At 37.7% G+C, this 21,008-nt stretch overlaps 1 protein-coding gene across 21 annotated transcripts in view; it reads left to right on the top strand.

The window, feature by feature from the left end:
- MYCBP2 (MYC binding protein 2, E3 ubiquitin protein ligase) overlaps positions 1-21,008 on the top strand; it is a 268,897-nt gene that overhangs the window by 90,945 nt on the left and 156,944 nt on the right. For 20 of the 21 annotated variants that reach the window (XM_021065752.1, XM_021065749.1, XM_021065733.1 and 17 more), the window contains 6 exons: positions 5,195-5,312; positions 11,931-12,135; positions 12,783-12,936; positions 17,154-17,326; positions 18,894-19,019; positions 19,105-19,232. In XM_021065752.1, the coding sequence (XP_020921411.1) occupies positions 5,195-5,312; positions 11,931-12,135; positions 12,783-12,936; positions 17,154-17,326; positions 18,894-19,019; positions 19,105-19,232 (904 nt within the window). The remainder of the gene's footprint in view (positions 1-5,194; positions 5,313-11,930; positions 12,136-12,782; positions 12,937-17,153; positions 17,327-18,893; positions 19,020-19,104; positions 19,233-21,008) is intronic. The other variant, XM_021065751.1, reaches the window with a different exon arrangement.

The raw sequence follows: 21,008 nt of genomic DNA, 5'->3' as shown, positions 1-21,008 counted from the left end.
GCCCAAGGTTTTTCTTTTCCGACATATACGTCCTTACTTATGGTTCCATTGATTGAATGGTAACCGGAAGGCTGATTCCATGTGGTGTGGAGAGCACTAGGCTGGGTAACCAGTGAAAGAATGCCTACACACTGTGCCTGGTGGATTAAACGAAAAGCAGTGAAAACTGCCTATGCCGTAAACACAGTTAGTTACCCTGTTTGGAATTCTGTGGGACTTAGGAGGCAGGAGACAGGAACTGTTGGGAATTCCAAAAGGAAATGAACACGTATGTGGAGGAACAGTCCCAGGAGGAACACGGCCTCAATAGCTTACTTACTAACTAACTGTCACCAAGCAAAACATGGACAGATAGTTAGTTGAAATAAAGCTGGAGGGTAATTTTTTTTAAGTTTTTACTAATCAAGGGCTTTTAATCAAAATGTATAGTACACATTAACAATGTGTGATTAATAGAAGAAAAATATTGTAGTGTGTCTGTGCTACCAGTAGAGACATGTCATTGGTATTCTCTTTACTTAATGTGTTGTCTTGCCAGTGACTGAATGCAGTCTCTTGTTTGAGCCTGATTATATCACTTGGTGCCTATATGACCTTAATTTTCCTGTCTCAGTTTCTTCCTCTTAAATGGGAGTATCTTTGTCTCAGAAGGTTCTCGTGAGAATTCAGTGAGATATGTGTTGTTTACTTAGCACAGGGCCTCTCTCATAGTAAATGCTCAATGAACAGTGGCTGTGACTGTTTCTGCTTTTTATTTTACTATATTTATTTATTTATTTTTGCTTTTTAGGGCTGCACCCACGGCATATGGAGGTTCCCAGGCTAGGGTTCTAATTGGAGCTACAGTTGCTGGCCTATGCCACAGCCATAGCAACGCCAAATCCAAGCCACATCTTCGACTTACACCACAGCTCATGACAATGCTGGATCCTTAACCCATTGAACAAGGCCAGGGATCAAACCCTCAACCTCATGGTTCCTAGTCAGATTTGTTTCCACTGTGCCACGACAGGAACTCCTATGTTTCTGCTTTTTAAAGTGAATATCAAAAAGCTTCTGAGGGCTTTTATACATTCACTCATGACATGAGTCTGCCAGCCCTCTTTGTCTGTTTGTTTGTATATTTTCTTTAGTATGCTCCTAAATCTCTAAATTCCAAATTCTTTTAGTGTTTTCAGTAAACTTAAACCAGATGTTGTAAAAGAGACTATATAATTTGGATTCTTTCACTCTCCTCTTTTCAGTAGAATTTTGATAATTCTTTTTTTATAGATTTTTTTGGTTTTATTTTTATTACCCTGGCATTTTTTTTGTTTTATTTTTACTGCATTGCTGCTTTATTATGCCTGTGTTTCAAAGGTTCTGTATTCATGTTCATGTTCCTTTTTTTTTTTTTTTCTTTTTAGGCTGCACCAGTGGGATATGGAGGAGGTTCCCAGGCTAGGGCTCTAATCGGAGCTATAGCTGCCGGCCTACACCACAGCCATAGCAATGCAGGATCTGAGATACGTCTATGACTTACACCGTACAGCTCACAGCAATGCCAGATCCTTAACCCACTGAGCCATGACGGGAACGCCTTGATAATTCTTATAATGTTTCTGAGTTTCTTGCTATGCTCTCCTCCTCCTGTGTTAATATGCTACACTACCATGGTGTCTAGAACCATTTCAACAAGGTTTAAATCTTTGATTCATCTCCTACCAACTGTGTGACTTTAATTTACTAAGCCTTAGTTTAAATATCCCATAGGATTGTTAAAGAATTAATATAGTGTATGTTAAATGCCTGGCATGTGTACATGATTTTTCTTTTCTGTTCTTGCTGTGTTTACCAAATAATTTAATAAGTGAGTTTTAGCATCATGAGAAAAGTTCATTAGGAGGACTGCCCCCAACCCTGGGAAAATCCTTTGTAAGTGATTCAGATCTACCCATAGAGTTATTTTGATAACCAGTGATACAGTTTATGTGAAAATGCTTGTAAACTACAGACAAGTAAACAGTTATAGGAACTTTTCCTTTAATTCTTTGACTTGAACTAGACATTTGGTGGAGGGCATTAGCTCACCGTACAGCTCTTTGACCCACGGTCATTGTTGCCAAAATTCTCAGTACCTTGGATTTGAGGATGATTTAATGTCACTGCTGTTGCTAACCATATTACTGTATCGTCAAGTACCAATTTCTGCTCTCCTCCCCTTTTATTACCACCCTACCTTTTAATCAGCGTGTTCCTTTCATTGAAAATGTAGTATCTGGCTGATGGTGTTTTCCCAGTCTGTCTTTTCACACTCATAAATGTTCCCATATAAAATAGTTACCTTGACATTCTTAGACCTAGTGAACTTGACTTCTCAGGACTCACGGTAGATCTAGCATAGCTCCGACTCTGAATTTTTAAGCTTCAACAACCCATAATCTGATGATAGTTTCTTCTTTCGTTACTTAACTTTGCATGGCCCTTGACTTTGTGAAGGACTTCATTCCCCACAGCCCTCTACTTTCTTCCTGTCTATCAGCTATTTCACTTTTTTCAGACCCAAGTTAGAGGTCGTCATTTATGCTCTTCACCTACACTCTTACCAGTATCTTTAATTTTCTCACCCTCTTAGTTCTGATGCTCTGGTGTGGCAAAACGTCGAGCATGAATCTATCTACTTGTGTTTTCTAAGTCTAACTTTTAGGCTTCTGGGAAAAAAAAATAAATCACCACGCTTGTAGACATTGTTACGATTTCTCGATCCTCCCAGTCCTTCCACAGTGGACAATAATCCTCCTCTTTTGTAGTTTTGAACTGTTTGGTTTAAGGCCTTTTGAGAATTTGATAAAAGATATGGGCTATCCCATCAGAAAAATGGACATAAGAATACACACTCAAATCTTGACTTACAAACACATGCACACTGCTATGTATGAAATAGATAACTAACAAGGACCTAGTGCCTAGGACAGGGAGGGTTGCTGAATAATAACCTTTATGGAAATTACTAATAATCTTCAATAACCTGTATTATTATTATTTAATAATAGTCTTTAAAAACCTATATGGGAAAGAGAATGGATATATGTATATGTATAACATTTATTTTGTTGTAAACCTAAAGCAACACTGTGTATAAACTATACCCCCAATAAATTTTAAAAAAAAGTTGGCTTACAAATTTAGAAGATTTACAGATCTCCTGAAGCTTACTCATAGGCTTCCTAGAAGTCATTTGGATCTGGGTTAAAGCTCTTGTCTAGGTATTTCTTTCTTCCATTCATCACCATACGCTTTCCATAATCTTCAGATTCTCTGCTCACCCATTTCCTTCTTCCTTTCATCACCTGACCTCTGTTCACATGACATCAAAAGTAAAGACATTAGATGGAAAATTCTTCATCCTACCAACTCTACAAACCTGCCTGCATCCATACTTCTTCTTTGCCCCTTTCTCATGTTACATTGAAAGAGGGACCTGCTCTTGTTCGTGTTGTGAAACCTCTCTGCCATTTCCATAGGGATCTGGTTCTGTTTCTTGTCTGCTTTCGGAACCATATCTCTCTATCTTTACTTATTCTTTTAAATTTCTGCACTTCTCTGTCATCTTATAAAGGACAAAGCTTCCCCTTCAGCTCCATTTTCCTTCTAGCTGTTGGTTCTCCTTTTTTTTTCCTTTTGTGCTGAGCTTTTTAGAGAGGTTTTGAATAGTCTCTGAACCACTGTTAACTCTCATTTGCTACATAACGTTTTGCCTGCTTCCACGGAAGAGCCTGCCTTCTTGCAAAGTCAAGCAGTCCTCTCTATCTGTCTGTCAATCATTCAGCATGTACATTATTTCCACGTTCTTAAAATGACTCCCTTTATTACCACAGAGTTCATTCTTCTTTGTTATGTCCTAGATTTTTACGAGCTCCTCTTCCTCTGTTCATACCTAATATGTTAGAAAAGGTTTGCTATGAAAATTAGAGTCTCTTCTATTCTCTCTGTCTTCCTAGGTCTCATTCATTCTCATAGCTTAAGCGCATGTTAAGCAAAAAACCTTCTTTGCTCCACATCAATCATTGCCAAAGTGTAGTCAATTCTATCCTCTACAGAGTTGTCAAATCTATTCATTCCTTTTAATCCAAACTGTTCCTAGTTTAGACCTTAATCATAACTCACCCAGGTTATTGTGACATTTTCTTAAGTAGATTTCCAGCTGCTTGTCTTGCCTCTTCCCAATTCATTTTACATTGCAGCCTGAATGATTATTCAACATTTTAAAGTATAATAATTACATCATCTCAAGAACAGAACTCTTACCATATGTAGATTATTTCTATAGTGATTATTATTCTCATTATAGATAATACTAAAAGTGGTTAGTAAGTGGTAAATAGGGTGATATAAGGATGGTTACAAGGACAGATAGGATGGATACAAGGATGTCATTTATCGTAATAGTTACTGTTTCTTAATTCTTAACTGTCTCAGACACTAATCCAAGCACTTGACATATATGAGCTTCTTTATCGTTCATAAAATAAATGCTGTTTAGTGTTATCTCCATGCAGTAGAAGATAAAACGGAAATACAAAAAGGATGGGTAACTTACTCAAAATCATGGTCACGTTGCTAGCATATGGTGGAGCCGGGATTCACACGCAGGCAGGCTCGCTGGAGAGCTGGGGCCTTGTAGCCACTGCCATGGTGCCTCTCCCGATACAGATTCTAACTCATTAGGTACTATATGTGTTAAAATCTGAAATTACAGTTCAGTGAAAAAAGGTAGAGAAGGCGGCATAAAATTAATTGTCCTGTATGGGTTCCTGGGTTAAATTCCTGTTTAAATCATTATGTGATCTTTATTTCATCTGTCAAATATTTATAGAGATCTCTAACAATTCACTATATAAAGTCACCATTTTTTTCTGTTAAAACAGAGGTAGTACCAGCCTTTCAGAAAAAATAAAAATTATGTGTCGATAGTTAGAGCAGTAATAATCTCCTTAAAGTCAGTGATTATGTCTTTTTGATCTTTGTATAACTAACACCTAGGATGGGAAACAGGCATATAGAATCTAAATAAGTGTTTGCTGAATATTCTTATTAGTGCCTTTTATCTCTTCTATTTTTTATTGTATTGTTTATTGTTTTTTATTTCAGTTGAGTCTTGTAAGAAATTGACTTAATTTTTTTTTTTTTTTTTTTTTTTTTTTTTTTAACCCAGGGGCTGTCCCACTCTTGTTCAAGCTTTGCCAGGCCCTAGCACACAAGTTACTGCAGGCAGCAACCACACGGCAGTACTTTTAATGGATGGACAGGTCTTCACATTTGGAAGTTTTTCTGTAAGGAATTTTTTAAGCATTAATAATATTGCACTGTACCATTGACTTGCGATTTGTCTACATTAGCTATTTCTTTTCTGGTTTCAATGAAATTCTTATAATTATTGCATATGCCTATTTCCTATTTCCACATCCAACATACACAAAACCCTAAACACTTTACTTCGATATTGTTTTCTTCCTAGTATAGCATTAGAATTTATTAAATTTAACAACTGTGTTAGAATTGGACATGTTTATTCCGGGTCAGAGTCTGTTAAGCATTCACGGGAGCTAATTCTGTCTTTTGGAAACTTAATTTCCCAACTATCTTGTAAAGAATCATTTTTCTTAACATGTAGAATTATTTCTATTTTAGAACTTTTTCAAGGTCTGGTTTTCTTGTTAGATTTGTTTAAAATTACAGTTTCCTTTTTCCTGTCACCCTATCTCTGTGTTGGTCTGTCTGGTTGCCTGTCTGTTTTGCTCTCTTCCTATTTTTGCCAAAGCTTGAAAAGAGTGAATAAGCTGTAAGAATTTTGAATAGTAGAGATCAAGGAAAAGCTTCATAAGACCGTGCTAATAAACCTATACCATCTGTGATGTCGGTAATTATTCAGAACCCTATCACCCTAGGTCTCTGGGCTATAATTTGCAACTCTTTGATTTTTAAAAAAAAAACTTAAGTATTAACTTAAAAAAAAAAGTCTTATTTGAAAATGAATTTAAGCTTATAGAAAGGTTGCCAAAAATAAGAAATAAGAACAGTACATAGAATGCCCATATACTCTTTTTTTTTTTTTTTTTTTTTACTTTTTAGGGCTGCCCCACAGCATATGGAGGTTCCCAGGCTAGGGGTTGAATCGGAGCTGTAGCCACTGGCCTACACCACAGCCATAGCAATGCAGGATCCAAGCCACGCCTGTGACCTACACGGCAATTCCAGATCCTTAACCCACTGAGTGAGGCCAGGGATCGAACCTTTGTCCTCATGGATGCTAGGAACGTTTCCACTGAGCCACGACAGGAACTCCTGCCCATATGCTCTTGAATCACGTTCACCTATTGGTGACATTTTGATCTGCTTGCTTTATCATTTGTACCTTCACACTCTCACTCTTTCTTACATATTCTGTGTGTGCATAAAACTTTTTTTCCCCCATTGAATCCTTCAGGAATAATTTGCGTACATTATGAGCCCTTAATCTTAAATAGTTTGTGTTTTGTCACTTGACCTGATAATTATTTTTTGATGTTTTTTCCCCCTCTTATCCCCAAGTCAGGCACTGTATTTACTTGCTGGGTCTCTTTAATCTCCTTTAAGCTGTAACATTTCCACACCTTTTCTTTGTCTAATATGACAGTGACATTCTTGAGGAATATGGTACTTTTTTTAAATGAAATGTTCCTCATTTTTGTTTCTCTGCTATTTCCTCATGTTTAGATTCAAGTTGTGTATTCCAGGACAAAACGCAACGTAGGTGATGTTTTGTCCTGCTCTGGGCATCACATTTGGAGACACAAAATGCCTACCTGCCCCTCATTGGTCATGTGAATTTTGATCACCTATAAAATTTTGTTTGATTTTGCTACTTCATAATTAGTATTTTTTTTCACTTGAAACTAGTAAGAAATCTATGCTTTTAAGATTCTTGTTTCTTATCAAAATTTCCCACTAGTTTAGCATCTGTTGATCCTTCTTGCCTCAACCAGTCTTTACTATAGTGGTTGCAATATGATTTTTCCAACTCCAGCTCCCCTCACATTCACCTGCCAACCCTTTGTGTTTTACTGTAAGTAATAGCCCATTTAATATTTGTGTGTTTGTCTATCTACTTATTACCAATATAGACAAATGCTTTTCTCTTTTCATTACTGTAATTATTTGGATGCTTAGACTGTCTCAGATTTGGCCAGTGGGAGTCCTTTCAAGCTGGCCCCTATGTTCTTGTGACATACCCCTTCATTTTTTTGAGTATTCTCTTACTTCCTGGCACAACAAAATATTCCACCCTTATCTATATGTGTCCTAGAATCAGCTATTTCTCCAAGAACCTAGGTTTTTAGTGAGGACTAATACCAGCTGCACACTGGCCGTGTTCATTGTTCCAGGGTGTCATTCCATCCTCAGTACACATCTGTGTTCTTGTACACACACACACACAAGCCCACACCAATACCTCTAATTCCAGTGCACTCCCACAAGGTTCTTTCTTACTTTGTCCCATTCGGAATTTATGTCTCTTCTTCTGTAGTAGTAATCCTGGGTCCCAACAATACTGATACATTCATTTCTCATTCACTCAGTCCTAAAATATGTCTAAAATAATTTTATATCTGCTTTGCCCAATACTGCTATAAAAACAGACTCACTAGGAATTCTTTGGTTGCCTAGTAGTTAAAGGATCTGGCATTGTCACTGATGTGGCGTGGGTTCAGTTCCTGGCCTGGGAACTTCCACATGCTGCCAATGCGGCCAAAAACAAACAAAACGCAGGATAAAGAGTTCAGGATTTGTTTGTCACTCGTGCTCCTGCACCTTCCCACTGGTGTTCTGCCCCATGGCTGAAGGTGGAGAATCATAAGGTACTTGGATTCTCTCTCCCCACCCCCTCTTAGTGGAATTGTTATTTCTTTGGGATCGAGTTCGTTTTCTTTTTCTTTAAACTTATATAATGGATTAAAAATAGGTGGAACTGGCAGATTCTTCATAAAGAGCAACAACAGCAAAGTGTCACCTTCCTTCCCTTGTGCCTAAAAACAGGCCTTTACCAGGTCCATTTTGGTCTCACCCTATCCTGAGTCAGGGGTTCATTTCTGATCTCCGAGCGAGCGTATGGGGAGAAAGAGGGATGACCTTTTCACATGGAGGTAACTTTGGCCTTAAACAGTGAATGTGGCTCCAGAGCAGTGCCAAAGGCAGGCAGAAAAGGAATGGATTCAAGGACTGTCACTTGGTGGGGTTCCTCTTCTCCATCTTTTAACAAATCTTCTTAGCTCTACCGAGGAAGACATGTCATGCTAACTTTGACCTCTCAGACTCCCAAGGAGAGTGGTTTGTGATCCAGTGCACTGTCTCAGTTTGCTTTTAAGTCTAAGGGTCCCTTCTCCCAACTCCTTAGATGTAATTTTATTTTTTGAATGTGTGGCACCTTAACACATTTCCAAAAGTTAGGTCCTCACTCAAGTGTCATTCCCTCCCCTATCTCTGGCATCCCCACTCCCACCTCTTTGTGCGACGCTTGTCCATAGTGACGTTTACTGGTTCGCAATTTCTACTTCCTGTGTTTCTTCTTTTAAAGAATAATAAATAAATAAGGACATACACCATTTGTCTATATCCACACTGATGTAGATAAAGAGTATGTGTGTATATACGTGTATATATAATTATTTCCCTGTTGTTTTTCAAAATGCAGCATTTTACACCTGCTCTTCTATACTTTGTCTTTTTACTTTATCTCCTGGAAATCATTCCATATCAGTTGATAGAGATCTTCCTAATTCATATTTTGCATCTGCATAGTACACTGTGTATTGAATAAACTACTGTATATAAGGTAGTTGATTGAAAAAACTGAATATATACATACTATATATAAATATATATATATACACACACTATATATATATAGTAGTTTACTCAGTCAGTTTTTTTTTTTTTTTTTTTTTTTTTTTTTTTTTTAATTTTTAGGGCTGCACTCATGACATGTGAAAGTTTCCAGGCTAGGGGTCAAATTGGAGCTGTAGTTGCCAGGCCTACAGCACAGCCACAGCAACTCGGGAGCCAAGCCGTATCTGCGACCTACACCACAGCTCATGGTAATGCAGGATCCTTAACCCACTGAGCAATGCCAGGGATCGAACCTGCGTCCTCATGGATGCCAGTCAGATTCATTTCTGCTGAGCCACAACAGGAAATCCTGGTCAGTTTCTTATATGTGGATATTTAAGTACTTTCTAATATTTTGCAGCAATAACTGAGTATCGTTAGAGATGTATCTTTGAGGTAGATTTTTAGAAGTAAGGCTGCTGCTTGAAAGTTCACACCTGTATAGTTTTGTGAGGTATTAACAGTTTTCTTCTATTACCAGCAATGTATGAGAGTGCCTGTTTCTCCACAGCTCTGCCAGCAGATGTGTTGTCTGTCACATCTTTTCATTTGCATCAGTCTGATGAGTGCGAAATGGTCCTGCATACTTTCCTTTTTCCTGTAGCAGACTCTGTGAACCTTCAAGTTCTTGCCCACACAGTCTGTTTGTGGCTGTATTTTTGTATTAAGGTTTGGGTTTTTCCTTTGAGGGGTTGATTTTGCCCGTTCTTTTCTTCTGTTCTCCTTCTTAAGCCTCCTCTTTTGAGCTCCACCCCCAGGCCTGCAGAGGTAGGCAGGTAGAGAAAACACTTGGAATTTGGTTTCTTCCTCTGGTTCCAGGTAACTTAAGGGTCGTGAGAACTGCTATTTCCTAATACTTCTGAAGGCCTGAGTCACATGTGGTCTTCTTTGCTCTGTGTTTGTTTTTTGTTGTTTTGGAGGAAATATGACTGGTAATACTCGAAATCTGACAGTCATTATTATCTTCTACCCCAGAAGGCCTAGTTGGGAACCTCTATGAATTTAAACATGGCTTATTTATAACCGACTCTCAGGGACTGTCCAAACATCTATCATATTTCTGGACTGCTTTTCTTCACATTAGTTGGTTGATAGGGGAATAGATATTTATTTCAGTAGTCAGTGAAAAATATAATTAATTTCTTTTTCCTCCAAAAGCATAAAATATCCCTCAACATGATGTACCCATTTTTATGCTGTTGTTGTTGTCGTTTGGTCAAAAAATAATGGTAAGAATTCTCTTGTGGCTCAGCAGGTTAAAGATCCGGCATTGTCACTGCAACGCCTCTGGTTCCTGCTGTGGCACAGGTTCGATCCCTGGCCCGGGAACTTCCACATGCTGTGGGTGTGGCCAAAAAAGAAAAAAATAAATAAGGATGTATATTGAAAGAAGCTGAGAATAAACATTGAAATTTTTTGGCTTCTCTAATCATTTTGCTTGCCACTTTTTGCTTTGTTGGTTCAACCCAGGGATTGAAATTTGATTACTCTTGCAGTCCGTTTGTGGCTGTGTTTTCTTGCTGTGGTATTGAAGAAGTGATAGAACCCACTAGAAACCTGGTAGTCGGGTGATGATGTAGCCGCAGCGTTTGCAGTGCTCCAGCTACCTTGTTCCTTGAGGTTTCTCATCCCTGTCACTTACAGTGAGCCCTAGACTCCATGGTACTCAGGGCATTGCCTGCCCTCCAGGAGGTTTTGGAGGGGGAATGCCTGGAGAAAGCCCCTGGGCCAGGGTGGCTGAATGTTTACCAAACCAACATCAACACTGTTGTCTAGAGACTGGCTTAGTAGTGAGAAACTTCCTATTTTTAAATTAAACTTTTAGTTAACCTGGTGCCTATAGACAGCCATACTTAAATTGAGTTGACAGTTACTTATTAAAGACATGAAGGAGTTCCCGTCGTGGTGCAGTGGTTAACGAATCCGACTAGGAACCATGAGGTTGCGGGTTCGGTCCCTGCCCTTGCTCAGTGGGGTTAAGGATCCGGCGTTGCCGTGAGCTGTGGTGTAGATTGCAGACGCGGCTCGGATCCCGCATTGCTGTGACTCTGGCGTAGGCCGGTGGCTACAGCTCCAATTCAACCCCTGGCCTGGGAACCTCCATATGCCGCGGGAGCGGCCCAAGAAATAGCAACAACAACAACAACAACAAAAGACAAAAAAAAAGACAAAAAAAAAAAAATGAAAATGATTCTACTCTATCTTGAAACATAATGAAGTAACTTAGTAACACAAGGTCATGTGGAAAATATTTAATTTCCTAATTGTATTCACAGTTGCAGTATTCATTATTTTGATCTCTTACCCAAATGTTTCGAGACTGTGTGAGCTGAATGGTGATGTTTTGTTGTACTGTCAACTTAAAATCTCAAAGTGATTTTTTTAAATGAAAATTTGTATTATTAGTTTTTAACATATTGTGTATTTTTTATACTCTTCATTTATTTATTTTACTTTATTTTTTTTGCTTTTTAGGGCCGCACCCACAGCATGTGGAGGTTCCCAGGCCAGGGGTCGAATCGTAACTACATCTGCAGGCCTACACCACAGCCACAGCAACACAGGGCAGGACCCGAGCCGCATCTGCAACCTACACCACAGCTCACAGCAATGCTGGATCCTTAACCCACTGAGCAAGGCCAGGGATTGAACCCACAACCTCATGGTTCCTAGTCGGATTCGTTTCCACTGTGCCATGACGGAACTCCTAAACTCTTCATTTAAATGTTGGTGAAGACAGTCACAGTATTTAAGGGATGTTTCTTACATGGCAAAGTATTTCAACTTTATTATTATTTTTTAATCATTTGCTTTCTGGGAGATTTCCTTAGAATAGTAGAAATTATTTTACGTCTTTATAAATGTTTACTCCAAATTTCGCCTGAATTTCATTTATTAAAAAACAATTAACAGTTGATGAAGAATTGTCTCATGGAGCTATTTTTATTTACTGTTTCCTTAACTTTATAGAAAATTATAAATGTTTATCCAGTAATATTATTAATACAATTTATTTAATCTTTTAGAAAGGACAACTGGGTAGACCAATTTTGGATGTGCCATATTGGAATGCAAAACCTGCTCCCATGCCTAACATTGGATCGAAATATGGAAGAAAAGCTACCTGGATAGGTGCAAGTGGGGACCAGACTTTCTTACGAATTGATGAAGCCCTTATTAATTCTCATGTGCTTGCTACATCAGAAATTTTTGCCAGTAAACACATAATAGGTAATACCCCAAATAAACAAACGATCCTCCAAAATTCTTTGTCTTGATTGATCGTAAGTGGTTCATCTTTCTCTATTATGAGATGCAGTCCTGTAGCTTTTTGTTTTCTTTCTTTTGAAGAAGTATAAAAGAAACTTCTAAGTGTCTGTGTTTATATGTATCTATATGTTGGAGGAATAGAATAATTGGGAGACTAGAAGCCAAAGTATTTATAAGCTAGAGAGTGGTGGAAATGCGAGCTAAATTGTTGTGGTATAAAACCTGTATTGGAAAGAGGAATTTTTCTGTATTGGTTCTTGTTAAATAAAGGATAAAAGTTAATTTTTATGGAAGCTTGCATAAATCAGACTTTGAAGTTTCGTTGAGACCAAGGCATCTGTCTATACTTACGTCCATGATGAGTAAGTATATAATGGAATGGTATAGTATAGACCTTAAGAGCATGTGTTGTGGCTTTAGATGGTCTGAGGTTTTAGTCTACATTCTGTAACCTAAAAGTTTTTAGTTACTTAACCTCTTAAGTCTCAGTTTCTTCATCTGTAAAATGGAGATAATAACACTCACCTAGTAGGAAGTGCTTATCTTTATAAGTTCAGCGAATATAAAAAGAGAATGCATCTTTAAAATATGTAATTTTTTTTCCCAAGGCTTGGTACCTGCTTCTATATCAGAACCTCCCCCATTTAAGTGTCTTCTGATAAATAAAGTGGATGGGAGTTGTAAAACTTTTAATGACTCTGAACAAGAGGATCTGCAAGGATTTGGTGTGTGTCTTGATCCTGTGTATGATGTCATTTGGAGGTAAGCTTCTCCATTTATAAGGTAGGATAGTAAATAAATCTGGATCAGATTGTACTTCTGTGGAATATAAGTCATGTACAGACAGACTTTTCACATATGAGAGCTCTCATGTTTGACTATTAGCTACACTGCACTTATTTCACAGTCACTGGCAGACAGTGTAGTATAGCAGTTAAAAGTGTGCATTCGGAGCCAGACCGCCTAGGTTATCCTGGCTCCACACTTTGCTTTCTTTGTCCCTCGGAGAATTTACTTTGACACTGTGTGCCTTACTCTTCTCATTTGTAAAATAGGGATAATAATGGTACCTCATGGGCTGTTAGGAGAACTGAAGAATTTAGAGCAGAGGCACATAGTAGGGGCTGTGGAAGCCTTTGCTACTCTCATTATAATAGGCAGTTTTACTTTCAAGGGTTTTATTGTTAATTATTTTCAGTCTGTCAGCAATCTTGTCTGTGTTGTATAGAATTCACTCTATTTCTCGGTCCCATAAATATCTAATCATCACCAACTATGTAGAAGAATTTATGCCAAAGACAATACAGAATAAGTAAGATCAATGAGTTTGCTCTTTAGGAATGTACGTAACAAAATCCCTATATTAGTAGGGAAATATGCAGGATTATCAAACTCTGGAAATTAAAAAAATATATAGAGAGATGGATACAGGTACACAAGAGGCTCTAGAAATTATATTGTATTTCTTTAAAATTTATTATGGTGAATTTTATTATACATTATTGTACACATAATGAATATAAGAAAGAGTAGTCCTTAGATTTCTGGCTTTGATACTAATAGGGGGTGTACCCCACCTTTACCAGAGAGGCTTATCACAGGACTTACCTTTTTTTTCCCCTTGTGTTGTTTTTTCGGCCAGGCTTAGTAGGCAGGAGTTAAGATAAGTTGAAAGGTTGAAGTTCCTTCTTCTGCCCATTCCTGCTTTTATTTCCACCAGTCAGCCAAGTCTTAAAAGTCCATGATTTCTCTCCATCCTGAGGCCTACATCCAAGTGGAGAGATTATAGTGTTTCCCAGGTTGCTGACAAACTTACTGTCCTTTTTGGACATTTTGTGAGAAGACTTGGAGGCCAGAATTGAGTTGAGCAGTGTTTTTAGATCCCCCTAGCAACATTATATAGGATAGATTAGATAACAAGAGCTAGAGGTGAGTAGTCTTAGAGTGATTCTTACGAAGACATGAGATACGGAGAACCAAAATTAGAGTGGCCACAGTGAAACAGAGGTGATAGAGAAGCAAATGGTATAAAGATAGAATTGTCCTCAATTATTTACTGATTGAAAATCAGTATGCGAGAGGCTTAGTTACCAAAGAGCAAGCTCTGGTTTAGATCTAGGTTTAAGTTGATGTTTTATTTTCTGTAGTTCCTTATGTTTTATTTTTAAATGAAATTAAGTTTGCATTATCAGCATAGAATAAAAACTGGCAGTATGGAATTTGTTTTCCAGATACATTTACTAGATTAGAAATACATTCTCTAAATTAGAGATGACAGTAGACGTAGATTCTAACAGTATAACTGGAGCCATTTTCCTGGGGCTTAACTCCTAGGTGTGCTGTCCAGTGGGTTGAACCGTGCCTTCTTCACATGGGATGGTAGCAGTGGGACAGATGATCTCAGATGCTTTGCCAGGTCCTTGATCATTTACTTGCTTGTTCCAAAACAGAGATTAAAAGATGAAGGGCAGTCTCCTCCTGTGTTTCAGTAAAACAGCTGGAAGGTTGAGAGTTCATTCCATTGTCTTGACTTCTGGCCGCTTTATCTTTTGTGTTTTTCATTAGGGTTCCTACATTTTACCGCTATCACAGACATTGCAAATTCACTATTCGATTACTTTGACTTTCCTTCCGGCCTGAGTCCTGCTTCCTTTTGTATTCTTAACAATAACTTTTCCTGAAGAATTAGAAACTTAACATCTATAAAGAGCAGTTAAATGTTAATAGCAATTTTATTTCCCATTTCAAAATTCACAAAAATAACACATGAATCTGTGTTGTTATTTTTTAAAAAGCAAAGCAAAAAAATACATACCAAAAAATGATGTCGTTCTCCACAGCTTTTTCTTCCTCCATACCAAACCCCACTCACCTTCTCTTTGGGTCACAAGGAATTAAGTCTGGTTTATATTGTTTGATACTAATAGGGGTGTACCCCACCTTTACCACCTTTTAAAATGCATTATTTTGTTTTTTATTTAAGTAAACATACAAGCAACGCTTAGATTGATGGGTTAAAAAGCAATAATTGGACAGTACTAATGTTTTTAATTTTAGCAGCTGCTTTCGTAGAATTTATCCTGTGCCAGATATCACTTTTAAGAGGTTTTTTTTTTTTTAATAATTTATAAATTTTTCATCGTGGTTAAACAATATAACCTAAAATTTACTATCTTAGCCATTTGTAAGTGTGTAATTCAGTAGCATTAAATGCTGTCCCTTTGTCGAACAGTAGATCTCCAGAGCATTTTCATTTGGTAAAACTGAAACTGTATGCAGACAACAACTCATTTCTCCCTTCCTCCTACCCTGGCCATCACTATTCTCCTTTGTGTTTCTGCGCATTTGCCTACTTTATGTATGTAGGTGAAATCATACGGTGTTTGTCATCTTCTGACTGGCTTATTTCACTTTACCATATTGCCTCAAGCTTCATCTGCATTGTAGCCCATGGCAGGATGGATTTCTTTCTCTTTTTTTTTTTCAAGGCTGAACAGTATTTCATTGTGTGTTTCTACCACATTTTTTTTTATCCTTTCATTCATTGATAGATATTTGGGTTGCTTTCACCTCTTGGCTGTGTGGACAGTACTGCTGTGAACTTGGGTGTGAAATATCTCTTCAGGATGTTGCTCTCAGTTCTTCTGGATATGTACCCAAAGTGGATTTGCTGGATTTAAGTGCTTTTTCATTTAAATTTGGATCATCAAGCACCATGAAAACCATTCTTTCTAAACTCATCTGAAATGTTAGCTGTATCTGACATGAATAAAATTTTGTAGGGGATCCACATTTTCTATGTAGATATACCAGTTGTGAAAAATGAGGATTTGTTCTTCCTTCCCATGTACCCTTGTACCTATGCTTTCTTTAGAGGCTGTGTAAAAAATTATCCATAGCAGCATTTTTTTATAATGGAAAACTGAATGGTTTTTGGTTTTCTTTTTGCTAACAGTAATAGAGTGGGCAAATAGTTGTGATATAGTCACATGAGCTAATACTCTACAACAATGAGCATGAATGAATTTGCTGCTATATGGCACTATGTAAATACATATTTTAAGAATATTCTATTGTTTGAAGGAAGCAAGCCTCAAAAGTATACACAAAATATGAGTTCTGTTCATATGCAGTTCAAAACATGAAACTTAAATAATATACTGTTTGGATTCAAACATACAAAAAAACCATAAAGAAAAGCAAGAAAATAATAAACTTTTGAAATTCAAGATAATTGTTACCTTTGAAAGAAAAAGGAGAGGAATGGAATAGGGAGGGAGACAGGGTACTTCAAAGATAATGGTAGTGTTCTTCTTACTAGTGTAAACGTGTCATTTTTCTTCATAGCCTATCTTGAAAATATTTTGTTTCTGTTCTTTTGTGTGTACTCAGCAGTTGATAAAAACAAATTTTCCAAAAGGAAGTCATAGAATAAAAGAGATAAAGAAGTGGAGACTGTTCTTTGAGAATTTTGTTATGAATGAGATAAAGGCAGAAGGGGATTGTGGGTTCTTTATAGTTTTTGTGATGCTTTGCTGTTTATCAGTAAGATTGAGCATCTATTTGTGTGCTTTCTTTCTAAGAACAGCATCCATGTCCTTTGCCCCCGTTTGGTATTGGATTGATTATTTCTTACTGGCTTCTAAACTGTGGATGTTGTTATTTTGTCTCATATTCATGTATTTTCTTTTGACTTGTCCTTTATCTTTAAACTTTTTAATGGCGTTTTTGTTGTACAAAAGCTTCATATTTGTAAGTACACATTTATGCAGTAATGTGATCTATATTACAGTTTTGTTCAAATCCCCTCGTAGTGACAAATCATTTTATAAATGTGGAAAATAATGAGCTACATTTTGTCCTACCAGATCTGGCTGTATTATCCTCTTTGTATCATCTGTTATACTTCACAGTTGTTGTGGGTTTTTTTTAATGAAACTGTATGTTGCGATGCTGTAATTATTCTCTTTTCTTGAAAGGTTTCGATCACACACTAGAGAGCTGTGGTGTTACAACGCTGTGGTTGCTGACGCCCGCCTTCCCTCGGCAGCAGATACGCAGTCTCGATGCAGTATTCTCAGTCCTGAGCTGGCCTTACCAGCGGGGCCCAGGGCTCTCACCACCCGCTCTCACGCAGCGCTGCACATTCTAGGTAGGGTTGGGATTGGATTTTTTCTTAGAGTATTTTTTTTTCCTTTTTAGGGCCACACCTGCAGCATGTAGAGGTTCCCAGGCTAGGGGTCAAATCAGAGCTACAGCTGCCGGCCTACACCACAGCCACAGCAGTGAGGGATCCAAGCCATGTCTGTGACCTACACCACAGCTCATGGCAACGCCAGAGCCTTAATCCATTGAGCAAGGCCCGGGATCAAACCCATGTCCTCATGGATACTAGTCAGGTTTGTTACCACTGAGCCACAATGGGAACTCCTAGAGTATTTAAATTGTATCATTCTGTCATATTTGTTAAACAGTAATATGCTAAATGCAAAATAAGTTAAATCCTCTAACTTTAAGAGGTTTGTCCTACAGAAAAACTGTACATTAGACTTCATATCAAGACTGTGAAAGATTCATGTATGTCCAAGTGTAAGGGAGCCCTGAATATAATTTTCCTAATAGGCGGATCTTTCAAAATAGTATTTTTGCTTAAGCTGAATATTATAAACTTTAGAGATGTAGATTAAATATTCAAATGCATTATTTATAATATTTTCATTTATGTACATTATTGAAAAATAAGTTCTATAAAATATATGAATTTTATAGTTAGCTACTTCTGTTTCTTCTTACAAAACATTTTCCCACAACACATCAACTTGACTTCTAATTAATTAATTTGAGATATAGCACTTTAACAACATACATATATTCTGTTGCTGGAAATTTTATAGCAATCCACATAACTACGTATTTTATTTTTTTTTTAAGTTTTTTTCTTAAAAAGATAATTTTTAAGGATTTGTTTATGCTTATCTAGAGTTTTCGATTGTGAAATCATGTTCCTAAGCATAATTAATAGATTGTAAATATAATTCCTTGCTACTTTTTTCATAGATTTCACCTGGTAGCCACCATAAACATCCAAAACTAGGATTGATTAAGGTTATCCGAGGCTACTGTGCCTTCCTTATGTGGTACTGTAAGAATCAATCTGAAGTAATTCAGAGGGTTTGGTAAAAGGAAGAACCTTGGAGTTCCCGTCGTGGCGCAGTGGTTAATGCATCCGACTAGGAACCATGAGGTTGTAGGTTCGATCCCTGGCCTTGCTCAGTGGGTTAAGGATCCAGCGTTGCCGTGAGCTGTGGTGTAGGTTGCAGACACGGCTTGGATCCTGAGTTGCTGTGCCTCTGGCGTAGGCCGGTGGCTACAGCTCCAATTAGACCCCTAGCCTGGGAACCTCCATATGCCATGGGAGTGACTCAAGAAAAGGCAAAAAGAAAAAAAAAAAGGAAGAGCCTTGTAAGCGATCCCAACCTTTCAGAGATAGAATTTTGTGCAAAACATTGTTGTGTAGTGTAAGTTTAAATGTGATAATTACCCAAGCAGAGGAGAGTTTTTATTGGTTGTAGTTATATTCCATGAAATGTTAACATTTGGAATGAATTTGTTGAGTACATTCAGAGTTTATTGTTTTAATTTATCCCCTACGGCATCTTATGTTATCAGTATCAGGGGAACTTTTAATTTCAAGGAGTTGAATTTTTGTTTGTTTTTAGGTTGTCTTGATACCTTGGCAACTATGCAGGATTTAAAAATGGGTATTGCAAGTACCGAGGAGGAAACTCAAGCAGTAATGAAGGTTTATTCCAAAGAAGATTATAGCGTAGTAAACAGGTTTGAAAGTATGTATATTTGTGTTTAGATAATATTGTCTTATAAATGAAACATACGGATATTTTAAAACAAAGTGTTATTTACATCTTTTAGGTCATGGAGGTGGCTGGGGTTACTCGGCCCATTCTGTAGAAGCTATACGTTTCAGTGCTGACACGGATATTTTACTTGGTGGTCTCGGTCTCTTTGGAGGTAGAGGAGAATATACTGCTAAAATTAAGGTAAGCAGTTCACTGACACTGTTGCCCCTTTTTGTTTGAAGATAATGATTTTGACTTAGTTTATTATTTTACAGAATACCTCCTTTTAAAAAAGACTTGAGGAAACATTGCTAAGGTCTAATCTAGTAATACTAAATCATTAACTCCTTAAAAAAAGTCAAATGAAAAAGGAGTAAAATGAGTAGAAAATTATCTTTCAATAATTTTATTTTTTTTAAGTTTAAATCTTTTTGTTTTAATAGTTATTTCCCCAATACAATTTTTTTTTTTTTCTACATGGCGACCCAGTTGTTCTATCCTTTGTGCTGAACTTCTAGTGATCTAAATGTAGCAGTGCCTTTCTTTCTAGGTGCCTGCTTTCTTGCAGCCATTTTAATGACAAGATATGGGGGCATTTTGATGTAGCTTTAAAAGTTTTTAGCATTATTAATGCCAAATACTGTGCAAACATACATCATCACCACAGGAGTGGGGACCAGGAATGAAGTGAGTCAGGGGACGGAGTCCATCTGATAGACAAACTAAAAACAATCAAAAGTCGTAAATTTACTGCGTTATTCATATCAGAAAGGGCCAACAGTTATACTAAGCAAAAGATGTGCTCATCCTTTGAAAATTCACTGATAGCTTGAATGTTCTGTTGTCACATTATCTGATTTGAGTCTTAAAATAAAAGAGAAAACCTTAGTTTATGCCTTGATTTCAGTAACAGGCTTCAAAAAATTCTCACTTAAGTGCTGCTATAGTTTCAATCCTTATCTTCTTAGCCAGCAATAGAATTTAATGCAGTTGAGCTCTTCTTTGACATACTGACTTCTCTTGGCTCCCAAGACACCACTCTTGATTTTCTTTCTGTCTTACCAGCTGCTCTCCTCAGCCACGTCTAACCTACACCACAGCTCAGGGCAATGCAGGATTCCTAACCCACTGAGCAAGGCCAGGGATCAAACCTGCATCCTTATGGATACTAATCTAGTCCAGTTCATTAACTGCTGAGCCATGGTTGGAACTCCCCCCCCCTTTTTTTTTTCATGGCCATTCCCCTAGCGTGTGGACGTTCTAGAACCAGGGATTAATCAGAGCCACAGCTGCTGACCTACACCAGCAGGACTGTGGCAACACCCACTCCTTTAACCCACTGCACCAGGCCAGGGATGGAACCTGCACCTCCACAGCACCCGGGCCACTACAGTTGGACTCTTAACCCATTGTGCCGTGATGGGAACTCCCCTGGACAAAGTCTACCCACTTCCACATTGATCCAGGCTATGGCTTTAAATATTTTTTCTGTGATCATTCTCACACTTAATAGACCTCTGAAGTCATAGATACAACTGCCTACTTTGCCTATCTCCATGTGGATAGTGAAGCATTTTGGATGTAACATATTCAAAACTAGGCTTCTGAAGATCTTTCTAATAAACCTGCTGTTCCCTTGTCCTTCTCTCTCTCAGTTAACTGACTCAGAACTAAGTTAACTTCCTTCTTCCAGTTGCTCAGGCCAAAAATGTTGGAGTTGTCCATGACGTCCCTCTTCCTTTCACACCCCACATCCTCTTCAGCAGCAGATATTGTTGGTTGGACTTTGAAAATAAATCCAGAATCTAACCACTTCTGAAAACTGTCCCTGGTGCCAAGTTGGTCCAGACCATAGCCATTTGGATTATTACAGTATCCCACTTCTATCATTGCTCCCCTCAGTCTGTTCTCAACACAGCAGAGCAGAGTGATTCTCTTAAAAAGTGTACCAGAATGTACCACTCCTCTATTTGGATT

Source organism: Sus scrofa, chromosome 11 (genome assembly GCF_000003025.6).
Source record: "Sus scrofa isolate TJ Tabasco breed Duroc chromosome 11, Sscrofa11.1, whole genome shotgun sequence".
NCBI classification, from domain to species: Eukaryota; Metazoa; Chordata; class Mammalia; order Artiodactyla; family Suidae; genus Sus; species Sus scrofa.
The sequence above is the reverse complement of the archived record's forward strand: the minus strand, read 5'-3'. Positions and strand labels throughout refer to the sequence as shown.